At 34.5% G+C, this 18,787-nt stretch overlaps 1 protein-coding gene across 7 annotated transcripts in view; it reads right to left on the bottom strand.

Moving 5' to 3' along the window:
* Relch (RAB11 binding and LisH domain, coiled-coil and HEAT repeat containing) overlaps nt 1–18,787 on the bottom strand; it is a 99,863-nt gene that overhangs the window by 55,173 nt on the left and 25,903 nt on the right. For 5 of the 7 annotated variants that reach the window (XR_004121232.1, XR_004121234.1, XM_031379689.1 and 2 more), the window contains exons 3-10: nt 17,727–17,798; nt 17,562–17,617; nt 17,356–17,469; nt 11,808–12,014; nt 11,612–11,703; nt 10,731–11,024; nt 8,375–8,450; nt 7,305–7,400 (exon numbers count right to left, since the gene is read on the bottom strand). Coding sequence is in view for 5 of the 7 variants with exons in the window: in XM_031379689.1 (XP_031235549.1) it covers nt 7,305–7,400; nt 8,375–8,450; nt 10,731–11,024; nt 11,612–11,703; nt 11,808–12,014; nt 17,356–17,469; nt 17,562–17,617; nt 17,727–17,798 (1,007 nt within the window). In the remaining 2 variants the exon portion in view is untranslated. Of the gene's footprint in view, nt 1–7,304; nt 7,401–8,374; nt 8,451–10,730; nt 11,025–11,611; nt 11,704–11,807; nt 12,015–17,355; nt 17,470–17,561; nt 17,618–17,726; nt 17,799–18,787 lie in introns of those variants that run through there. The other 2 variants (XM_031379713.1, XM_031379729.1) reach the window with 2 other exon arrangements.

Below are 18,787 nucleotides of genomic sequence, written 5' to 3'. Positions count from 1 at the left end.
TCCTGGAACTCACTCTGTAGACCAGGCTGGCCTTGAATTCAGAAATCCATCTCTCTGCCTCCCAAGTGCTGGGATTAAAGGCGTGCGCAAACCACTGCCCAGCATTTTTCAAGGTTTTTAATATTTCACATAAAATTTTAATTAGCTAATATAAAATTTAAAATTGAAGTTATAAAATCTAGATAGGAGAAACAATAAACAAAATATAAGGAATAAAAATTCTAAAGTATTTATGCTGCTATTTCAATCATCCTATTTAGAAGCCTATGTGGTACTTAAGACAAAACACCAACTGAAAAGTGACAAATAATAATTAATAAAGATGCTCTGCACTGAGAATGGAAGACAGAATATATGAGTCTTGTATGACTTCACTGTATGTTAAATGATGCTTGATGGATTTGTTATTTTATTGGAGAACTCTTGATAAAAAAAAATTTAATCTGACTTGGAAGTTCAGAGGCACAAGGGTAGAAGACCATTAACATGAAGAAATATTTCAATCTTAGCTGATTCTATTCAGGCTGCTGAGTCAATGCAACCAATGAGAGAAGTTCCAAGTTTCAACATCAGAGCACCGTACTAAGAGTAGAACCGTATGTTAGAAATTCTCCCAGAAACACTAAGAAGAAATGACTTCTGAAACCAAAACAGACTCCCAGGTTTGACCTGTACGTCCTGTCAGGTCTGAAATTTTGCTCCATAGCAGTTTTTTTGAACCCTTTATCTTTCTTCCTTTCTGTTTCTACATGTTTCCTATATTACTTTTCATATTCTTTTCTTAATCTGTAACTTTAAAATTATGAAATGAAGGAAAGCTACTCGAGACACTTGTAAAGACAGAAATAGAATTTAAAACAAGGAGTATAATCTTTCGTCTTAAAAAAAAACTTTAAAAATGTAGCATGAAACATCATGCTATTTCTCGTTTATGCTTTACAACACTTCTTTCCTGCTTCATTTATCATGAGGCTTAGTATTATTAACCACAGGGGAAGTTCCGCATTTATTATAGAAGATCTTTTAACTGTAATAGCTAAGGATAAGCCAACCACTGTTTCTATACTAAGAAAACATTTCTTTCAGTTTCTTCAAGTGAAGCAGGTAAGAATTTGAATTAGTGTAGAGATGATAAAAGGCAGCTCATCTTCTCTTTGAAGGGTCGATCATACAGTGGTTTTCCTAATCTAGCTTCATTCAGGGACATCTATTTTCCAAATACATCTTTCTCACAAATACTTACTGCTTATACTTTACTCCCCACCCCCAAGTACTTTATGTCTTCACAGAAAATTCCATATTGAAAGATACACTTTGAAATGCCAACCTCTTGCCAACCAGAAAGTCTCTCTTAAGATGTAGGTCTTCTCCATCAAAAACAGCCCTGAGAACACATCTTGGTAGATAAGGGTAGGTTCCTATCTAAGGTTTCTATTTTATACATACATTTTCAATGTATCCACTATGGATACACTGAACTCATGAGAGTAAAGGTGGCCTCAAAAAGCTTCTCCACATAGTAGCCATTACCAAACAATCCAAATTGAAACATGATTCTGGGATTTGGTAAAACCAACAAACAAACCCATTTTTTGTTTGCTAAAATGATAACTGTTAATATTTCCTGTCTACTTAATTTTTTTGTTAGTGAAATTTGCAATAAATTTTAGTTGATGCTCTGCACAATGGTAACTGGGTACATTTTGATACATTAATGGCTATGACATGTACAGTTCAGCAGAGAAGGTATACCAGATAGCCTCTTCCTTGGACATGGTGCTGATAAAAATGATAAAAATACTGAGAGGTCTGTTGACAGAAATGGCATAGATCACCACTACAATTTTACCTGCTAAGCAGGGTTGGCCTCAATTAACCCCAACTCTGTTAGTTATTTATTTCCACCTTCAACTTACACTACTCTTAAAATACTGAATTCTATAAACACATGCCCCTTGTGCTCTTTTCACATTTACTGTGAATTCACGTCCAAGTCTCTGAAGCACTAACACATCCACACCTCAGAGATTACTGTCCATCATTTTACTCCTTACACATTCACTCACAAACTGGATCAGTATTCTTTTTCCATCATCCCTCTAATGAAAGAACTCTAGCTTTTTAAAACTTTTATTGCAATTCTGACTGACCACTAAATTTCTCTAAGCAAATAAGGTGATACTGTAGAAAAATGTCTTTGTAAAATTTAAATATTTCAAAGGTAACAGAGTAATGTAAAAAATGTCATTTCCAGACATTTAAGGATTTGATTTTTTTTTTACACAAAAGTAAAATCATAACCACCTGTGTTAAGAAAATATTTATGGTAATTATAACTATAATAACACGAAATCTAAAAGGTTATTTCCTCTCTATTAAGAAAAGTTACACATGGTTTTTCAACTACCCCTTTTCATTTCATGTGTATGCATATGTGGTATGTGTGTGTCCCAAAATTGATACATGGTATCTTCCTCAATTTCTGGGGTAGAGTCTCTTGATCAAACTCACAGTTTGCTTCAGAGAGGCTGTTGTGTCGCATGCCTCTGCCTTCCAAGGCTTGGGATCCACACTCTGACCCTCCTGCTTTCCTGTCAAACAAGTCATCTACTTAGCACTTAATCTCTGCATCTGTCTGTCTGTCTGTCTTTGTGCATGTGAGTATGTATGACTGTAACTTGCCATAGCACAAGTGTGGAAGCCAGAGGTCAACTTCTGGTATTAGTCATCACCCATGAACCAGGGTCTCACTCACTGTTGCAGGAAGCCCTAAGTTTCTGGTAAGTTTTCCTGTCTCTACTTCTTATCTCTCCATAGGAATGAGATTATAGTCACATGTACTACAGCATCTGCCCAACCACCTCCCCACCCACAGAGAAGGTTTCTCTGTGTAGCCTTAGCTGTCCTAGAACTCAGTCTGTAGACCAGACTGACCTTGAATGCAGAGATCTGCCTGCTTCTGCCTCTTGAGTGATGGGATTAAAGACATGAGCCAGGATTACCAGATCTAAGTCTGGTTTTTAAATTGGTGCTAGGCACCATATATCAGGTTGCCAGGCTTATAAGGGAAACCACTTTACTGAGCTATCTTTCCTTTTTCTTTTTTAAAGATTTTATTTTATTATATATATAAGTACAATGTAGTTGTCTTCAGACACACCAGAAGAGGGCATTGGATTCCATTACAGATGGTTGTGAGCCACCATGTGGTTGCTGGGACTTAAACTCAGGACCAATGGAAGAGTGCTCTTAACTGCTGAGACATCTCTCCAGCATCCTCACTGAGCCATCTTTCAAATCCTGTATTCATACTTCAAATAAACAAAAATCAATAAAACAATAATTTTTTTAAAGATCAAAAAAATTTTTAAACTTTTGTATATTTAAATGAGCATGTCAGGAGTGTGTGTGTGTGTGTGTGTATGTGTGTGTGTGTGTGCATGTGTGTGTGTGTGTATGTGTGTGTTTGTATATATGTATACCCAGAAGCCTGGAGGTGGATTCCCTGGAGATGGAGTTTCAGATGGCTGTGAACTACCTTATGTGGGTGCTGGGAACTGAACTCAAGAGTGTGGGAAAGAGCAGCAAGTACTCTTAAGTAGTTTAGCTATTTCTCTAGCCTCACTTTTAAATTTTGAAAAAATCTTGTGCATTTGTACTACGTAAGAAGGGGATAGGCATCTAAAAAGGATCTAAACCAGAATGAATGTTTAAATGTTGTGGAGGGTCAAGATGCAGTAAGGAGTTTCAAAAAGAAACCAAAACTTTCCAAACTAAGAAGGCAGCATCAGAGACTTTTTAGCTTCAATCCTACTTAAACTAATTAATATGTGGGCTGAGGGAGAGAAGAGCAGTAAGTAGTTCCCAGCACATTCTATGAAGATATACACAGCCAGCTACCCAAAGTAGAAAACAACAGTAGAACACTAGAGAACGACAGAGCAGTATCTCTTATTAATACAATCATAAAAATGTTCAATAAAATACTAATGTCCAACCAATAGTACATTAAAAAGATTATAAACCACAAAGAGCTATACTCCAGCAAGTCAAAAACAGATATACAACCAATATATAACAAATATAGAACAAAGAGAAAAATATCAATACCACATTTATATATATGAAAAAAAGCACATGACCAAATTTAATGCTTTTTTCCTAATTGGAAAAAAAAGAAAAAAAACTCAGAAGAAAATTCCCTCAATATGGTAATGGTCATTAAAGTAAAATTCCACACTAACATAATATTTAGAGGCAAAAAAGCTTGTGCCCACACAAGACGAGTCACAAAGGTGTATCTGCTTCCTAAAAAGACTGCTGTTCAAAATTTATTCCTAATCCTACAGAGAGTATTGAAAACACAGGAATAAGTGAAGGGTACTCAAGTTTCCAAAATTATCTCTGTAGATCCTGTGGTTCTACATAGAGAAGACACCACAGAACTCACAAAAAAACTATTAATGAAAGCAAATTCACATATTTACAAGATATTATAAATGAACATAAATGTCTGTCAAATTTCTATATATTAGCAATGAATGATCTAAAAAGAAATATAATAAAACATTTCCATTTGTAACACTAACCAAAAGAGTAAATACTAAGGAGAAATGTAATCAAAGAAGTTAAAGTACTGATAAAGAAATGAAAGTCATGACACAAGCTGAGCAGTGGTGGCACACGCCTTTAATCCTGCTACTTGGGAGGCAAAGGCAGGTGGATCTGAGTTTGAGGTCAGCTTGGTCTACAGAGTGAGTTCCAGATTCAGTGTAATTTCTTTCAAAATCTTCATGACCTGTTTTTACAGAAAAGGAAGCTAAGCATTAAACTATTTGAATTCAAGGGCCCTCAAATATCCAAGAGATATTGAAACTGGTAAAATTGGAAGACTCACATGTACTAATTATTTAAACTTACTAAAAACTAGAGTAATCAAAACACTGTGGGAGTGGCTTAAAGATAGGTAGTGTGCGTGCGTGCGCACACACACACACACACACATGCGCGCGCGCACACACACACACACACACACACACACACACACACACACACAAGATTCTAGACCTAAACAATCTATAGCCACCTGATTGTCAACAGCAGTGGCAAAGACCTTCAACAGGCAAAACTTTTTCTCTTGAACATATGTCAGCTCGATAATCTTCATATAAAAGGTAGACTATAAAATGATAGCAAGTCATATCTGACAAGGATTTCATACCCAGAATGAAGACCTATATGGCTAATACTAAAACATATGAAGACGGTCTACTTAAAAATGATCAAAGAACTTGGAAAAAATATTAGAAGCTAGTAAAATTATAATGGGAAAGGGGGAAAAGAGTTTATGTTATTTAACTTTTGTTATTTTAAAAAAGTTAATTGACATTAATATATTGCTTACCAAAGTCTTATACCATGTTTCTAATGTAATGTAATATAATCAGAATATTATTATGATCAATAGTTGGCTAAACTTAACTCTGCTTATGCTGAAATAATTTGGAAAATAAGCTCCAAATACCAATCTTCTAATCATAAGAGCTCCTTAAAAATATAGACTTAAACATGTGAAATATAAAAATGAATTCAATGTTAGAGATATAATAAAACAAGTTTTGCCTCTCTTTTTCCTCTGGTGGTATTAGGGATTGAACCTAGAGCCTCATGGGTGCTAAGCACATGCTCTAAGATTTTGTCCTTCTAAACAAAGGGATTTGTTTTAAGCCAAGCTGATACATACTTCACTATTTATTAACTTAATTTTGAGAAGCTACAATTCAAATGAATGGAGTAAGATAAAAATAATTATATAGAGAAAAGGATCAGGTCTTCATGAACCTACAAGAACACTCAATAGTTTTCAAACATAAAAAAATTTAAAATTAACCAAACAAATATACATGTACACACACACACACACACACACACACACACACACACACACATGCACACAGTATCTGATTATTGATGATGCATATCTATAAATATTTCATGCAGTACAATCAGATTTTAGTTATAGAAGTGTTTTATAATTAATATGGGAAATAAAATAGGCAAAACTGATCTTATAAGAATCAGGTTTGATAACATTTAATGACTATTGAGGAAGGACAAGTGGGATGCAAATAGAAATTCATAACACAGATGATAAGCCGAGAAGGGAAAAGCTCAAACACCACCCTGCCAGGCAGAACTGCAAAACAATGTGAAATTGGACACTGATCCTTCAAGATCTAGAAAACTTCCATACATAGTATTATCTTATAATCATTTTAAACTAGATAAAAATAAAGCCCCGATAAAAAGAACAAAAACAAAAACAAAACAAACAAGCAAACAAAAAAAGCCCAGAGCAAAAATAGTTTCAATTTCTTTAAAAATTTAAATACTTATAGGAATACAAACTTTCAAAGCCCTAAATATCCTTTCTTGAGGATCAGTACAAATTTCTTTTGTTTAAACAGATAACTAAGGTCAGCTTTAAATAGGTTTTGCCAATGCATTATGTACCTATCATACTGTAGGTCCCATGATTAAGTGTAAAATCAGTGGTAAACATTAACAGGATGACAAAAACATTTTAATCTTTATTGGATAAATATATGTAATTATGTAATAATAATTTATAACTATAAAGATAGTTATAAATCCTAATACTTCCTAATATGTTCTGGGTTCATGGTCTAGATTATGCATATTAAAATGTACTTGCAGTTTTATCCAGGATATTTAAAGCATCTGTCAAGAATATAAATACAAAAAAACCTTTAAAAGGAACCTTAAAATGTTATCATAATTACTATCACCACTATCCTATCACTATAAGATAATTTATTGTCAAACATATATAATAAAGCTAACATTTATAACAGGCAGTTACAAATGCATTTAGAGAAAAGTTATATTACTAGTTATTAGTCTTTGTTAATTTTCAGTGAGTGTCAACTTTTGTAGACATATCAAAGACATCAAAAGAACAGAAAAAAAATCAAATAGTATTTGGTAAAGAGAAAATGGCTACATTCATGACACATAAATGGACCTACAGTAATAGCACTGCAGAAGCTAAGAATAATGCTTTAAGCAAAGTTGGAAACCATGAATACCATGCAGGTTTACTGAACTCACCTGACAGAGGTGTAAAACCATTTTCTAGGAGCAGAGATGCATGCACAAAAGTAAGAATATGATTGCAAGTAACAGACTTAACAAAGTAAAAATATAATACTAAACTTCAAAGTGACAAAAAAATGGACCACATGATGGGACTACTGGGATCAAAATACTTCTATGTGTCTTACCTCTCTTTTTGCCAACAGCACGTTAGGAACAATGTGTGGCAGGCAGCGTCCCAGCATTAACATAACACTTTTTTCACTGTCTGCAATCCTAGACACCTATAAAACCAAACAGTTAAAAGACTGTGGGTGACTTCAGTGTACAGAGGTTTATTTTGGATCTTGTCACCTTGATGTAAAAATACATTTGAGAATTATAATTCATACTGATAATAACATGACTGCCCCAGAAAACATCATATCTGAAGGTCAGTCATGGAGTAAATATGCTAGGAACGGATAAGCTGGGAGCAAGTGCCTTCTACTAATCTGTACCCCTAGCTGCTAAGGACAACACAAAAAGTTGTCTATCCTAGTAGGTAGGATGTAGTACAGTAAAGTAACTATGGCAATCACCAACAAACTGACTATTACAAATTAGCTTTTAGAGATAATTTATAATTTTTGAATGTGTCCAACACACAAAAAAATATGTGAAATGACAGATGTCAGTCATCCTATGCCAATGGATCCTTGTACTCTGATGTATCTAAATGTCACAATGTGCATAAACATATACAATTCTACATGCCAGGAAAAAGAAATATTTACTTAAAAGATACAATAAAATATTATTAAAAAAAATAATAGCAGTGAAACCTGGGAATACTATGTTTCAGTTCTGGGAAGCAGAGATAGTCCAGATAGGGCCTCCTCAATGGTTGCTTATTCATTTGCTTTTTCTTTTAAAAACATCCCCCAAAGACTACAACCATGCCAACAGCTTGCACGGTGAAACACATCATGAAATGCATCATGAGTAGCCCAAGAAAGCTGATCTAGTTTTATAATAAAGTTTTCTAGACTGCAAGTGAACCAATCATCAGCTGCCTTCCTTAATTATCTCTTTTAGTAAGGAATTTAGTAATTTTAGGTACTATTTTTTTTAAAAATTACTTTAAAATAACAGATTTTCAACAACAATGGAATCATAGCATAAACATTTTAATATAAAACCTTATAAGCAAGAAAACAAATAAACAACCCTCCCAAAAAAGTAGAGATGTTTTATGAAATCTATAATACAAACTTACCTCTGATCCTAACCGACTATCTGCTGACATTCGACAAAAAGAGAGTAGTGCTTGGTGGAAAGCAGGTGACAATTTCCTACAAGAAAATAATGGGGGGAAAAGAAAGAGGTAATACCCAAGAATTAACACTGCTATCTCAGGAGGAAGGAAGCTGCATATCTGCATATGGAAACTCATATCACTACACTAATCCTACCTCAGGATTTGTGTTGTCTAGATTTCTCAGCTACCAGAGTTAATGGATAAAATCATAAGAGAAAAACACTGCCTACTGCAAATAGCCTGATACCATATAAACGACTGACCCTTAAAGTGTTAGTGGATTACATACAGTAATCCATAATTATAGAAAACATTTCTGCAATCTGAAATGCATACCACTTCCACCCTCCATTTTCTATGGCTTCAGCAAAGCGACAAAGGTTGAACAAGATACAAAGCCAGAAAGGCTCTGCAATTGTGCTGATCTATAATGATACAACTTTAACCTACATAAAAACTATAAAAGAAGGTAATGAATATTACTGATGTAATTTAAAGGAAAAACATTGGAGAGGCAATAGAAAATATTAACTTACTTTTATATTTAATAATAGTCAAGTCTATCTTTGTTCCTACAACACTGATGTTCATGAAATAGTACTCACAGAGTTGACTATGGGTAGCTCATATGCTCCATTTATAAAGACAGGACCAGCCAAAGCCAAAACTCAAAAAACAGAACAAAACAAAAAACCACCAAAAAACAAAACAAAACAAACAAGTCTGTACTTAGTAAGCACCACAAAGTAGAACTAAGTAATTCCATGATTACGGGGTTAAGAGAGATGTTCTTAGGCTGGCTTATACCCTTGCTCTTTTATGCACGGTCATACTCTCTATGTGGAAGGGGCCACAATCTACTTAATTGTTGAAACCGGAAACTACAAACTAATCTTTCTCTAAACTTCACTGGACTCATTCCTTTCTCTTCAAATCCAATAAACTTTCCAGCTTTTAGTTATCTTGCAAATCTGTTTCTTCTCTGTTCATTCCGGACACTCTCTTTACCCACTCATCCTCTGATTTCTTTACCTAGTTAACTATTACTTAGCCTTTAAAACTTAGATTAGATGGCATTTCTTCAATGAAACCCTTCTGTTTAATAACTAGGTTGGAGGTTTTGATTATGTAGCAAGACTTATTCTCTTATTTTTCATGCTTTAGTTTAATTGCTTCACTGGCTCTCTCTCATACTGTAATGCTTGTGCACAAAAGGATTACAGTGTGCCTCACTCATCAATATATTCTTAGTAGCACAGCCTGATATACAGTTACTACCCATTGAGAGAATATAACACCATCTATCTTCAGAGTACAAAAGAACTACATGGATGCTCTTACACAGAGGGACTTTACAACAGCCATTACAACTGAGAACCACAATATAAATTTCCATGAGTTTAAACTCATCCACATTAGAAAAAGCTCTTTGAGCATTGCACACCTTATTCTAATTTTGTGAGCTCCATATACAAAAAGTGATACCTATATCTGATAGGTACAGAAAGTTGTGATTCATGAATGGAAAGCTCCTCATGCAAACAAATCCAGGACTTCTCACTGATAATGAGGATCTGTAAGTCTAAAGCAAATTAGACATGATTTAAATATTTTATCCTAATGTTGGGTATACTGTGTATGTTTTTTTTTTTTAACAAGTTTGTGGCTAAAAGTATACTATTGGATTAAGTGAGTTGATATACACTAAGCACATATGCATGAAAAACAAATTAGTAAATAGTCCTTTAACAGTATTTTTTTCAAGTTACAATTGAAAATATTTAAAATTTATGTTTTGTTTTCTCTACTACATAATATGATCACAAAGAAGGGTAGGTTTATAATTTTTTCACTTCCTGAATTTAAGTACTACAATCCAGCAAAAATTAAATGAATTAAGAGAATATTAATGCACACTACTAGTAATGAAACAGATATAGAAAAAACAACCAAGAACAAAACTATTCTGTCTTGTTATAGCACAGGCAACTACACAGTACTAAAATCTGAGCTTGACAGCAGAACAAGGAGAAGCATGGAGAGGAAGGCCAAGAGCACTTTAGTAACTACATGTTCGTTAAGCCGTATGAACTTAACGAAGACAGAACTTGTCAATTTATGGTTTTCTTCTTTTTGATATAATTTAATAATTATTTGTCCTGTTTTGAGATATATATTCTGCCTATGTGCTAAGCATATCAAATATAAAAATTTATAATTCTGCAAAAGGTGTTTCAATATGAACTGAAGTTCTTCCAGCCTGCCAATGCACAGTAATGAAAGACATGGTTCAAAGAATAGCATGCACACTAACCTATTGGGCTGATCAAAATGGAGCGTGGTTTTACTTGATACGGAAGAAGGTGGCAGCTCTTCTCTTTCCTTCATGGGGAAAGAATCTGACGAATTCTCTTTAGGAATAAAGGAATCAGCTCCATCTGGTTTTTCAAGATGAACATCCTTGTTTTTTTCCTGGTCTGAACTATTTACAACTGGGCTCTGTCTACTGTCTTCAGAGTCTTTTTGGGAAGACCAAACCAAAGAAGGTTGAACAGAATCACCAACTGCTGGGGTGGCAAAGTGTTCACTTTTGAGGATGTCCATCTCACTGAAGAAAGAAAATGCCCAGAGAACTATTTCAGTTTTCAAAGTTTTGACAATAGTATCCAACCCCAAAGAAGGGGTGAATACAAGCAGAACAAATTAAAGCCAATTAGCTCCTGAGTGATCAGGCTCTTCTGCACAAGGGTAACTGAAGCTTCTTAGTCCTAAAAGTGTAGCTGTAAACTATCAATCAGGAGAAGAAACGGCTGCCTTAAAGCCTGCTCTAGAGAAATCTTCATTTGAAACAGAGAGGTCACCCCATCAAACCCACTTAGTATTATAAAAAGTAAATGAAATAATGAGTGGTTAAGTATGAATGCCACTAATTTGGAACTGACAAGACTTGGGTGAAGTTAAAATATCTAACTTAAGTATAAGAACACCACATCAATCTAGTTTATTGGTAAAAGGAGATATTTTGCTATTTTAAATACAGAAAATAATTAAAAGGCTTTAATAACAGCTATGTGAACATACTAAGCCTTACTACTGAAATCCTGCTTCATATAGCTATATAACTTGCCGATGTCAACACAAACTTTAGGACTTAGAAATAACTTTAGGACTTAGAAATAACAACTAAGTACTAACCTTTCAAGCCTTCTGATTTGCTCCATCAATGACCATTTTTCATTATTTAATAAACTAATTTTATCTTCTAATTTCTGTACTAGCAAGGAGTTCTAAAAATCAAAGCAGGAAAAAGAAGCAGAAACTCAAGATCTCACAGGAACATTTTTACATAAATACGTTTCATGGAAATGAGTACTTAACTGGTATTTCTCACCTCTATAGGTAGGGGAGTATCAAGGGTTGGAGGGACGTTGTTGCCTAAAATTGGTGTAAGAGCTTCTAATTCATCTTCGTCTACTCCACTGGCCACATCCACAAGATCTTTCCCAGTCACTTGATGATTTCCAAAGTCTCGGTAAAGTTGTAATAAGTCTGGGGGTTTGGGAATGTTTAATCCTACATCATCCCATAATTCAAAATCCTAATAGAACACACACACACACAAAAACCCCCATTAGATCAACAACAACAACAACAAACCTTAGAGAAGCTGGTGTGATGGCTCAGTGGGCAAAGACACTTGCCAAATTAGATGACCCGATTTCAATCCCTAGCACCAATATGGTAGAGGTAGAAAACGAACTCCAGAAATCTGTTTCCTGATTTTTCCATATACAAGAATGCACATACAAAAAACACAGACACACTCACAGACACACAGACATACACACATACACAAAAACCCTGTAATTAAAAATAATAATAAAAACCTTTAAAGTAATTTTATCTTGCATTTTATGTATTACTACACTGAAAAACCAAAGATAATAGTTTTATTATAATGTTTAAGTGTGCTGGGCATGATGATGGTGCAATACCGTTATTTCCAGCACAAAGGAAACAGAGGTACATGGATCTGTGAGTTTGAAGCCAGCCAGTATCGAGTTCCAGGTTGACGAGGTTTACATAGTGAGGTCATGTCTCCAAACAGCAAAACAAACCAAAACCACAACAAAACCCAAAGTGTATATTCTAGGCACTCTTACACTACACAATTATTATTCTTACAATTTTATGCTTTCTGTTTAATTCTGTTAGATGATAAGATGTTGGTCATTTTTTTTTTTTTTTAAAGTTAAACCTATCAAAGATGGACTGGGATAGAGCTCAGTGCTATGGTGCTTGTCTATAATGCATGAAATCCTGAGTTATCACTGGGGCAGGAAAAGTGTAAGTTCATCAAGCATACTTAGTTCATCAAGCATTCTTATAAGTAGACTGATTGGTGGTGGTGTTCTTCCATCATCCCACACTGCATAATCATTGTTCTCTCTAATGAATTAATAACCAACTTAACCTACTGATACTGCTATAGCTGTTTAAATCTAACTTGCATTAGTAAAAATGCTTCTGGAAATTTAAAGAGTCCAAATGGCTTCCTGTAAATCCATTGTGTTTTTAAACATTCCCTCTAATTCAGAATAAATCAACCTTATTAAAACCACAAAAAGAGTATCTTGAATACTATATGGCAAAGATTTTTAGACAGGTTATATGAAATTACATAGCAATAAATCATGGACAGATATTCTTTCTTACTATCCCATCTTATCCTAAAATTAAAATAACTTAGTATTAAGTTGTTATCTTATAATTTGTTTATGAGACTCTCTGAAAAACTTTAGCATAGTCATATATTATAAATGTGGCACTTTAATCCTTTAATGGCTTACTTAAATAATGGAATAGTTATTCTTAAAAATTGAATATGGAGTTGATATGAGCACTAAATTCAGGGGTTTGGAGAAAATCAGAGGTAAATACAACATTTCCAGTCACTGCTTATTATTATCAGTTAATTTAGGTTAAAGAGGCCACCTAACAAATAGGTATAACACTCATTACTTCTTAGGACTTTTCTATGAATAAGTTAAACACTTTTAAAGGCCTCATGATGCTGGCTTACAAGAACTAATTAAATTTTAGATTATATAAATTATAAACAAATATAGCATACATCACTTTATTGCAATCTACCTAACTCAGGCCCAGCCTATCAAGTGTTCATGGCCTTCCTAAATGTGTAGCATCTCACTGGATATTCATCTTTCAAGGACAAAGTGTTGGGTGTCTTTCACAACCTTATTTTTATCTAGATACATTTTTTGGTGAAGCACATATAATTCTTTTGCTAATGTTTTTGAAAATTAGTTTTATTTCTTATTAAAGAGTTTAGAAAATTTTAACAAATCCTTTGTTGAGTTTGAATATACATTATTTGCCTTTTCACTCAACAGTGGTCTTAATTGTTTCTAATTTTTACTTATGTCTATGTGCTTGTGCACATATGATGATGAGTGTGTGTATGTGTGTGTGGTGTGTGTTTGTGGTGTACGTGTGTGGTGTGTGTGTGTGTACCTACCCACAGAGGCCAGGGTAGGAGTTGGATTTACAGGTGGAGATAAATTTCCCAACTCAACACAGAAAAGTTCTTTCCTTCCATTTTCACCTGGGCTCTGGGAGTGAAAATCAGGTTGCCGGGCCTGGATGGCAAGCACATTTATCTGCTGAGACATTTTATCAGCAAAGAGAATCTTTTAAAAATTAGAAACATTATTTTGATAACTGTACATTTGAAGCACACTATGATTTTGGTGTCATATCTAAGAAATCTTATCTACCTCTCAAAATTGTAATGATTTACTACTCTTTCATTTACCTTTATAAGCTTTACAGGTTCATATTAAATTCATTTTGAATTTGCTTTCACATGATATGGAATGTGGTTTCAAGCCTACTTGGAAGGCACACGTACACCAAATTTTTCTATACTATTTGTAAGAAAGCTACCTTTCCTGTATGGAGTTAAGTTTGCCACCTGTGAAAAATCAACAGTCTGTATACATGTCTACCTCTGGATTACACTAGAATAGGTTCCTTGGTATACCTGTCTACATAACAACATAATATGTTTTCATTATCTTATCTTTTAAGGTTGCAAGGTAGGTGATTCAAGTCTTCCTTGTTCTTTATCAAAGTTGTTTTGGCTACTGTAGTTTCTTTCCACTTCCATTTTTATTAATGTCAAATCAACTGATGAAAGACCATAGAGCTTCTAAATCCTACTAAACTATTTCCTTGTCACATATTAAAGGAGTTTTGCTGACATCTATGGTACTGTCTGCCTTTTACCTGCATAGGATCAATTATTTGTATTTAAAAGTCAAAACTGACAAGTCTAGGCTTAAAGATACTGTATTCTGTTTGACCTGTCCTCTCTGTTGTTTGTTATTCTTTCCCCCTTTATATTTTGTTTCACTTTTCAACATTTCTTACATTTAGAATGTTAAGTTAATAATCAAAACAAGATTAACTAAAATTATACCCACACCAACCATGTTAGGTAAATACTTAGTCTTTTGCATAGTATAAGTTCAGTAAAGTTACTATGTGATAATTAAATATTTATAAGCATAAGCTGCATACTGCATCAAAACCAACAACAGAATTCACATATGAATGACATCACAGTAGAAATATAGTACTTTGCTGAGTCCCCATAAGTGTATTTTATAATAGCACATTTCACAGTGGTAAAAATCACTGAATGACTGCTACTATTCTCACAAAATGTCATATTATTAAGTGATACATAATTAACTATATCACATTTAAGTCCTCACAAATGTAATGATAATCAAGGAAGTAAATAAACAGCAATGTCCTTTTAGAAAACTTCCATTTCTATAAAAATACCCACAGGAGATATTATGAAGCAAAATAACTTGCACTTAAAACACTGGCCTCTGGGGGTGAGGTAGGGTGTCTGTAAGGTACAATCCTTAACACCACAAAAGTAAGTGAATAACAAAAGATAAAAACAACAGTCTTCTGCTTTCTTCATATTAAATTCTATGGCATTTACTTCTACAACATCTAAATTCAAACAGACCCACAGGACTATAAGCTGTGGGTCATATTTCCAGAGTAAGAGATGATAATAAAACAATCATTTCTTTGTCTTCAACATTTTATCAGAAGAATTGGTTCCTATTCAGAGAACTAAATAAATGCATGTATGCATGCATTTTACACACACACACACACACACACACACACACACACACACACACACACACACACAAAAACACAGAGTCATTCAAAGTATTTTCCAGCCAGGTGATTGTGGCTCATGCCTTTAATCCCAGCACTTGGGAGGCAGGAGCAGGTGTTATCTCTGAGTTTGAGAACAGCCTAGTCTACAGAGCAAATTCCAGGACAGCCAGGACTACCCAGAGAAACCCTGCCTCAAAAAAAACAAACTCCATTGTGTAAATGTACCACATTTTCTGTATCCATTCCTGTTGAAGGGCATCTGGGTTCTTTCCAGCTCCTGGCTATTATAAATAAGGCTGCTATGAACATAGTAATGCATGTGTCCTTATTACATGTTGGAGCATTTTCTGGGTATATGCCCAGGAGTAGTATGAATTCATGAAATTCTTAGGCAAATGGATAGAACTAGAAAATATCATCCTGAGTGAGGTAACTCAATTGCAAAAGAAAACACATGGTATGCACTCACTCATAAGTGGATACTAGCCCAAAAGCTCCAAATAATCAGGATACAATTCACAGACTACATGAAGCTCAAAAAGAAGGAAGACCAAAGTGTGGGTGCATAGGTCCTTCTTAGAAGGAGGACAAAATACTCACAGGAGCAAATGGAGATAAAGTGTAGAGCAGAGACTAAAGGAAAGGCCACCCAGAGATTGTCCCACCTGGGAATTCATCCCATATACAGTTACCAAACCCAGACACTATTGTGGATGCCAAGAAGTGCATGCTGAAAGGAGCCTGGTATGGCTGTCTCCTGAGAGGTCCTGCCAGAGCCTTACAAATAAAGAGGTGGATGTTCACAGCCAACCATTGGATTGAGCGTGGGGTCCCCAGTAGAGTAGTTAGAGAAAGGACTGAAGGAGCTGAAGGGGTTTGCAACCCCATAGGAAGAACAACAGTATCAACCAACCAGACCCCCCAGAACTCCCAGGGACTAAGCTATCAACAAAGGAGTACACATGGCTCCAACTGTATAAGTAGCAGAGGATGGCCTTATTATGCATCAATGGGAGGAGAGGTCCTTGGTCCTATGAAGGCTCGATAGATGTCCCAGTGTAGGGGAATAGAGGGTGGGGAGGTGAGAGTGGGTGGGTGGGTGGAGGAACACCCTCATAGAAGCAGGGGGAGGGAGAATGTAATAGGGTATTTTCCAGTGGGGGAGGGAAACTGAGAAAGGGGATAACATTTGAAATGTAAATACAAGAAAATATCCAATAAAAAACAAAAAACCCAAACCAAAAACCAAAACCAACAACAAAAAACCCCCACAAAGAAACAAAACCCAAAACAATTAACCAAACAACCAAAAAAACTCCAACAATTGCTACTGAACATCTGAATTACATACAGTGCTACTCAAGAAATTTTTTATAGTTAAACTCAACTTCTAAGTCTGCATTGATCAGTAAGACCAAGTAATTATTCAGCTTTAAAAACATGTTTTATGGATGAACACAAACATGAAGGGGCTATACAGTTACTATCAGGCTGTAAAAAGCTACCTGGAAATAAAGTAAATCTTTATTTAAAAAGGTTTATTTAAACAGAAAAGGTTTGTGAGCCAATTGAATACTAAACTGAGTAGTACTTGCTCTGATTTTAAAAACTACCCACATGGAATCTTATTGCAGGCCTAAGTGTTAAAAATCAAGTTAGAGAAAAAGTAGATTAAAAGTAGACATTACTTAAAACAGTAACTTTACCTGATCATCATTTTCATCTGAAAAGGTTATTGATGTAAGCTTGTAGTTATTCTTTAACAAAAACTCATTGACTAGGAAGTTGAGAGCTCTCTTTTCAAGAGGTTTGATTGGCTCCTGGAAACAAAGTAAAAGACAGATGGAAAATGAGAGCTTTGTCCCTTCCACATGGGTTGTATGGAAAATAACTGGTGTTGTCAATCACCCACCTGAATTTCAGGACTTGATTTGTAATTTTTTCGTTCCTGTAAGGGAACTTCATGTTCTGGTGAGATAAAATGAGATAATGTTTTACTATTTTATACTTAAAAATAGTCCAGCTACTTCTACATTGTAAAAGTGGGAAAAGGCTCAAAAAGTTTTATGTACACCACCTGCAGCCTTTGTTAGGTTGGCTCGGAGGGCCTGAATGGTCTCCTTGGCTTTCCGTAGTTCAAACTCCAGGACTGGACAGGGATTTGGATTAAACACACACAGGCATCCAACCAAGAAAAGGGAAACAAAAATAAAAAAAATAAAAAGCAAAGATGGGTATGAAAAAAAACACAATTTGTATTGAAAACAGAAAGCATGCAACCTGTATGAAACTTGTGAACGCATGCAGCAGAGTTGATTTGCAAGCAAACTGGTGATCGTTTTCCATAGTTTTAGCATAATTAGGGGTATATGTTCTAGCTGTCTGACAAGGAATACAGCTATTAAAAATACAATGTTTTTATTTAGGTAATTAAAAATTTAATAATCTGGGTACTTCTGTTTTAGCCAATCTGGGTAAGAAAATGTAATGAAATACTTTTGGTTAACATAATTTTGGAGGAAGGGAGGTAAAAATTATATGAAAATTAACTAACTAGCCTTAAAAGAAGTGATTTAAGTTACTTTGAAATGCACTTTTTAGAATGTTGTAACTATAAAAACATTAGTGGCTAGACTGCTTGTTGAGAGTTACATTTAAATGTGTAACAAATGTTGTATGCCTATACATTTTCCTCCAAGGAATAATGTTTTCTAAAAACAAGCAGATAGGTTAAAGACACACATAAAAAGGCCTCAATGTTTTAGTTCTATTCTCATCTAACACCAAAAAATAGAAATGACTTAATTCTAATGCAAATATTACACACATACCAATCACCTTTAAAATAGCTGTGTGAGGTAAAATTAGGTAGAATTTAAAAGGTTCTAATAGGTCTTCAAATATATTATTTTCTTTTAAGAGAGATTAATAAACTTTAAAGATTTCTCCAACTATCATATAGTCTGACTGCAAGATAGCACGAATGCTAGGAAAATTTCTTACTGAGCTTGTGAATTATTTATCATGAACAAGATTGAATTGCATGTATAAAGTTCTCTTAAAATTCATAGGTCTTGTACAGGAGTTACTTCTGTCAAATCTCTGGGGAAATTAATTGATCTTTGTCACAAATGGTTA

This window comes from Mastomys coucha, unplaced genomic scaffold, assembly GCF_008632895.1.
Source record: "Mastomys coucha isolate ucsf_1 unplaced genomic scaffold, UCSF_Mcou_1 pScaffold1, whole genome shotgun sequence".
Taxonomy (NCBI): Eukaryota; Metazoa; Chordata; class Mammalia; order Rodentia; family Muridae; genus Mastomys; species Mastomys coucha.
Note: the sequence above shows the minus strand (reverse complement) of the source record. Positions and strands in the feature narration are given on the sequence as shown.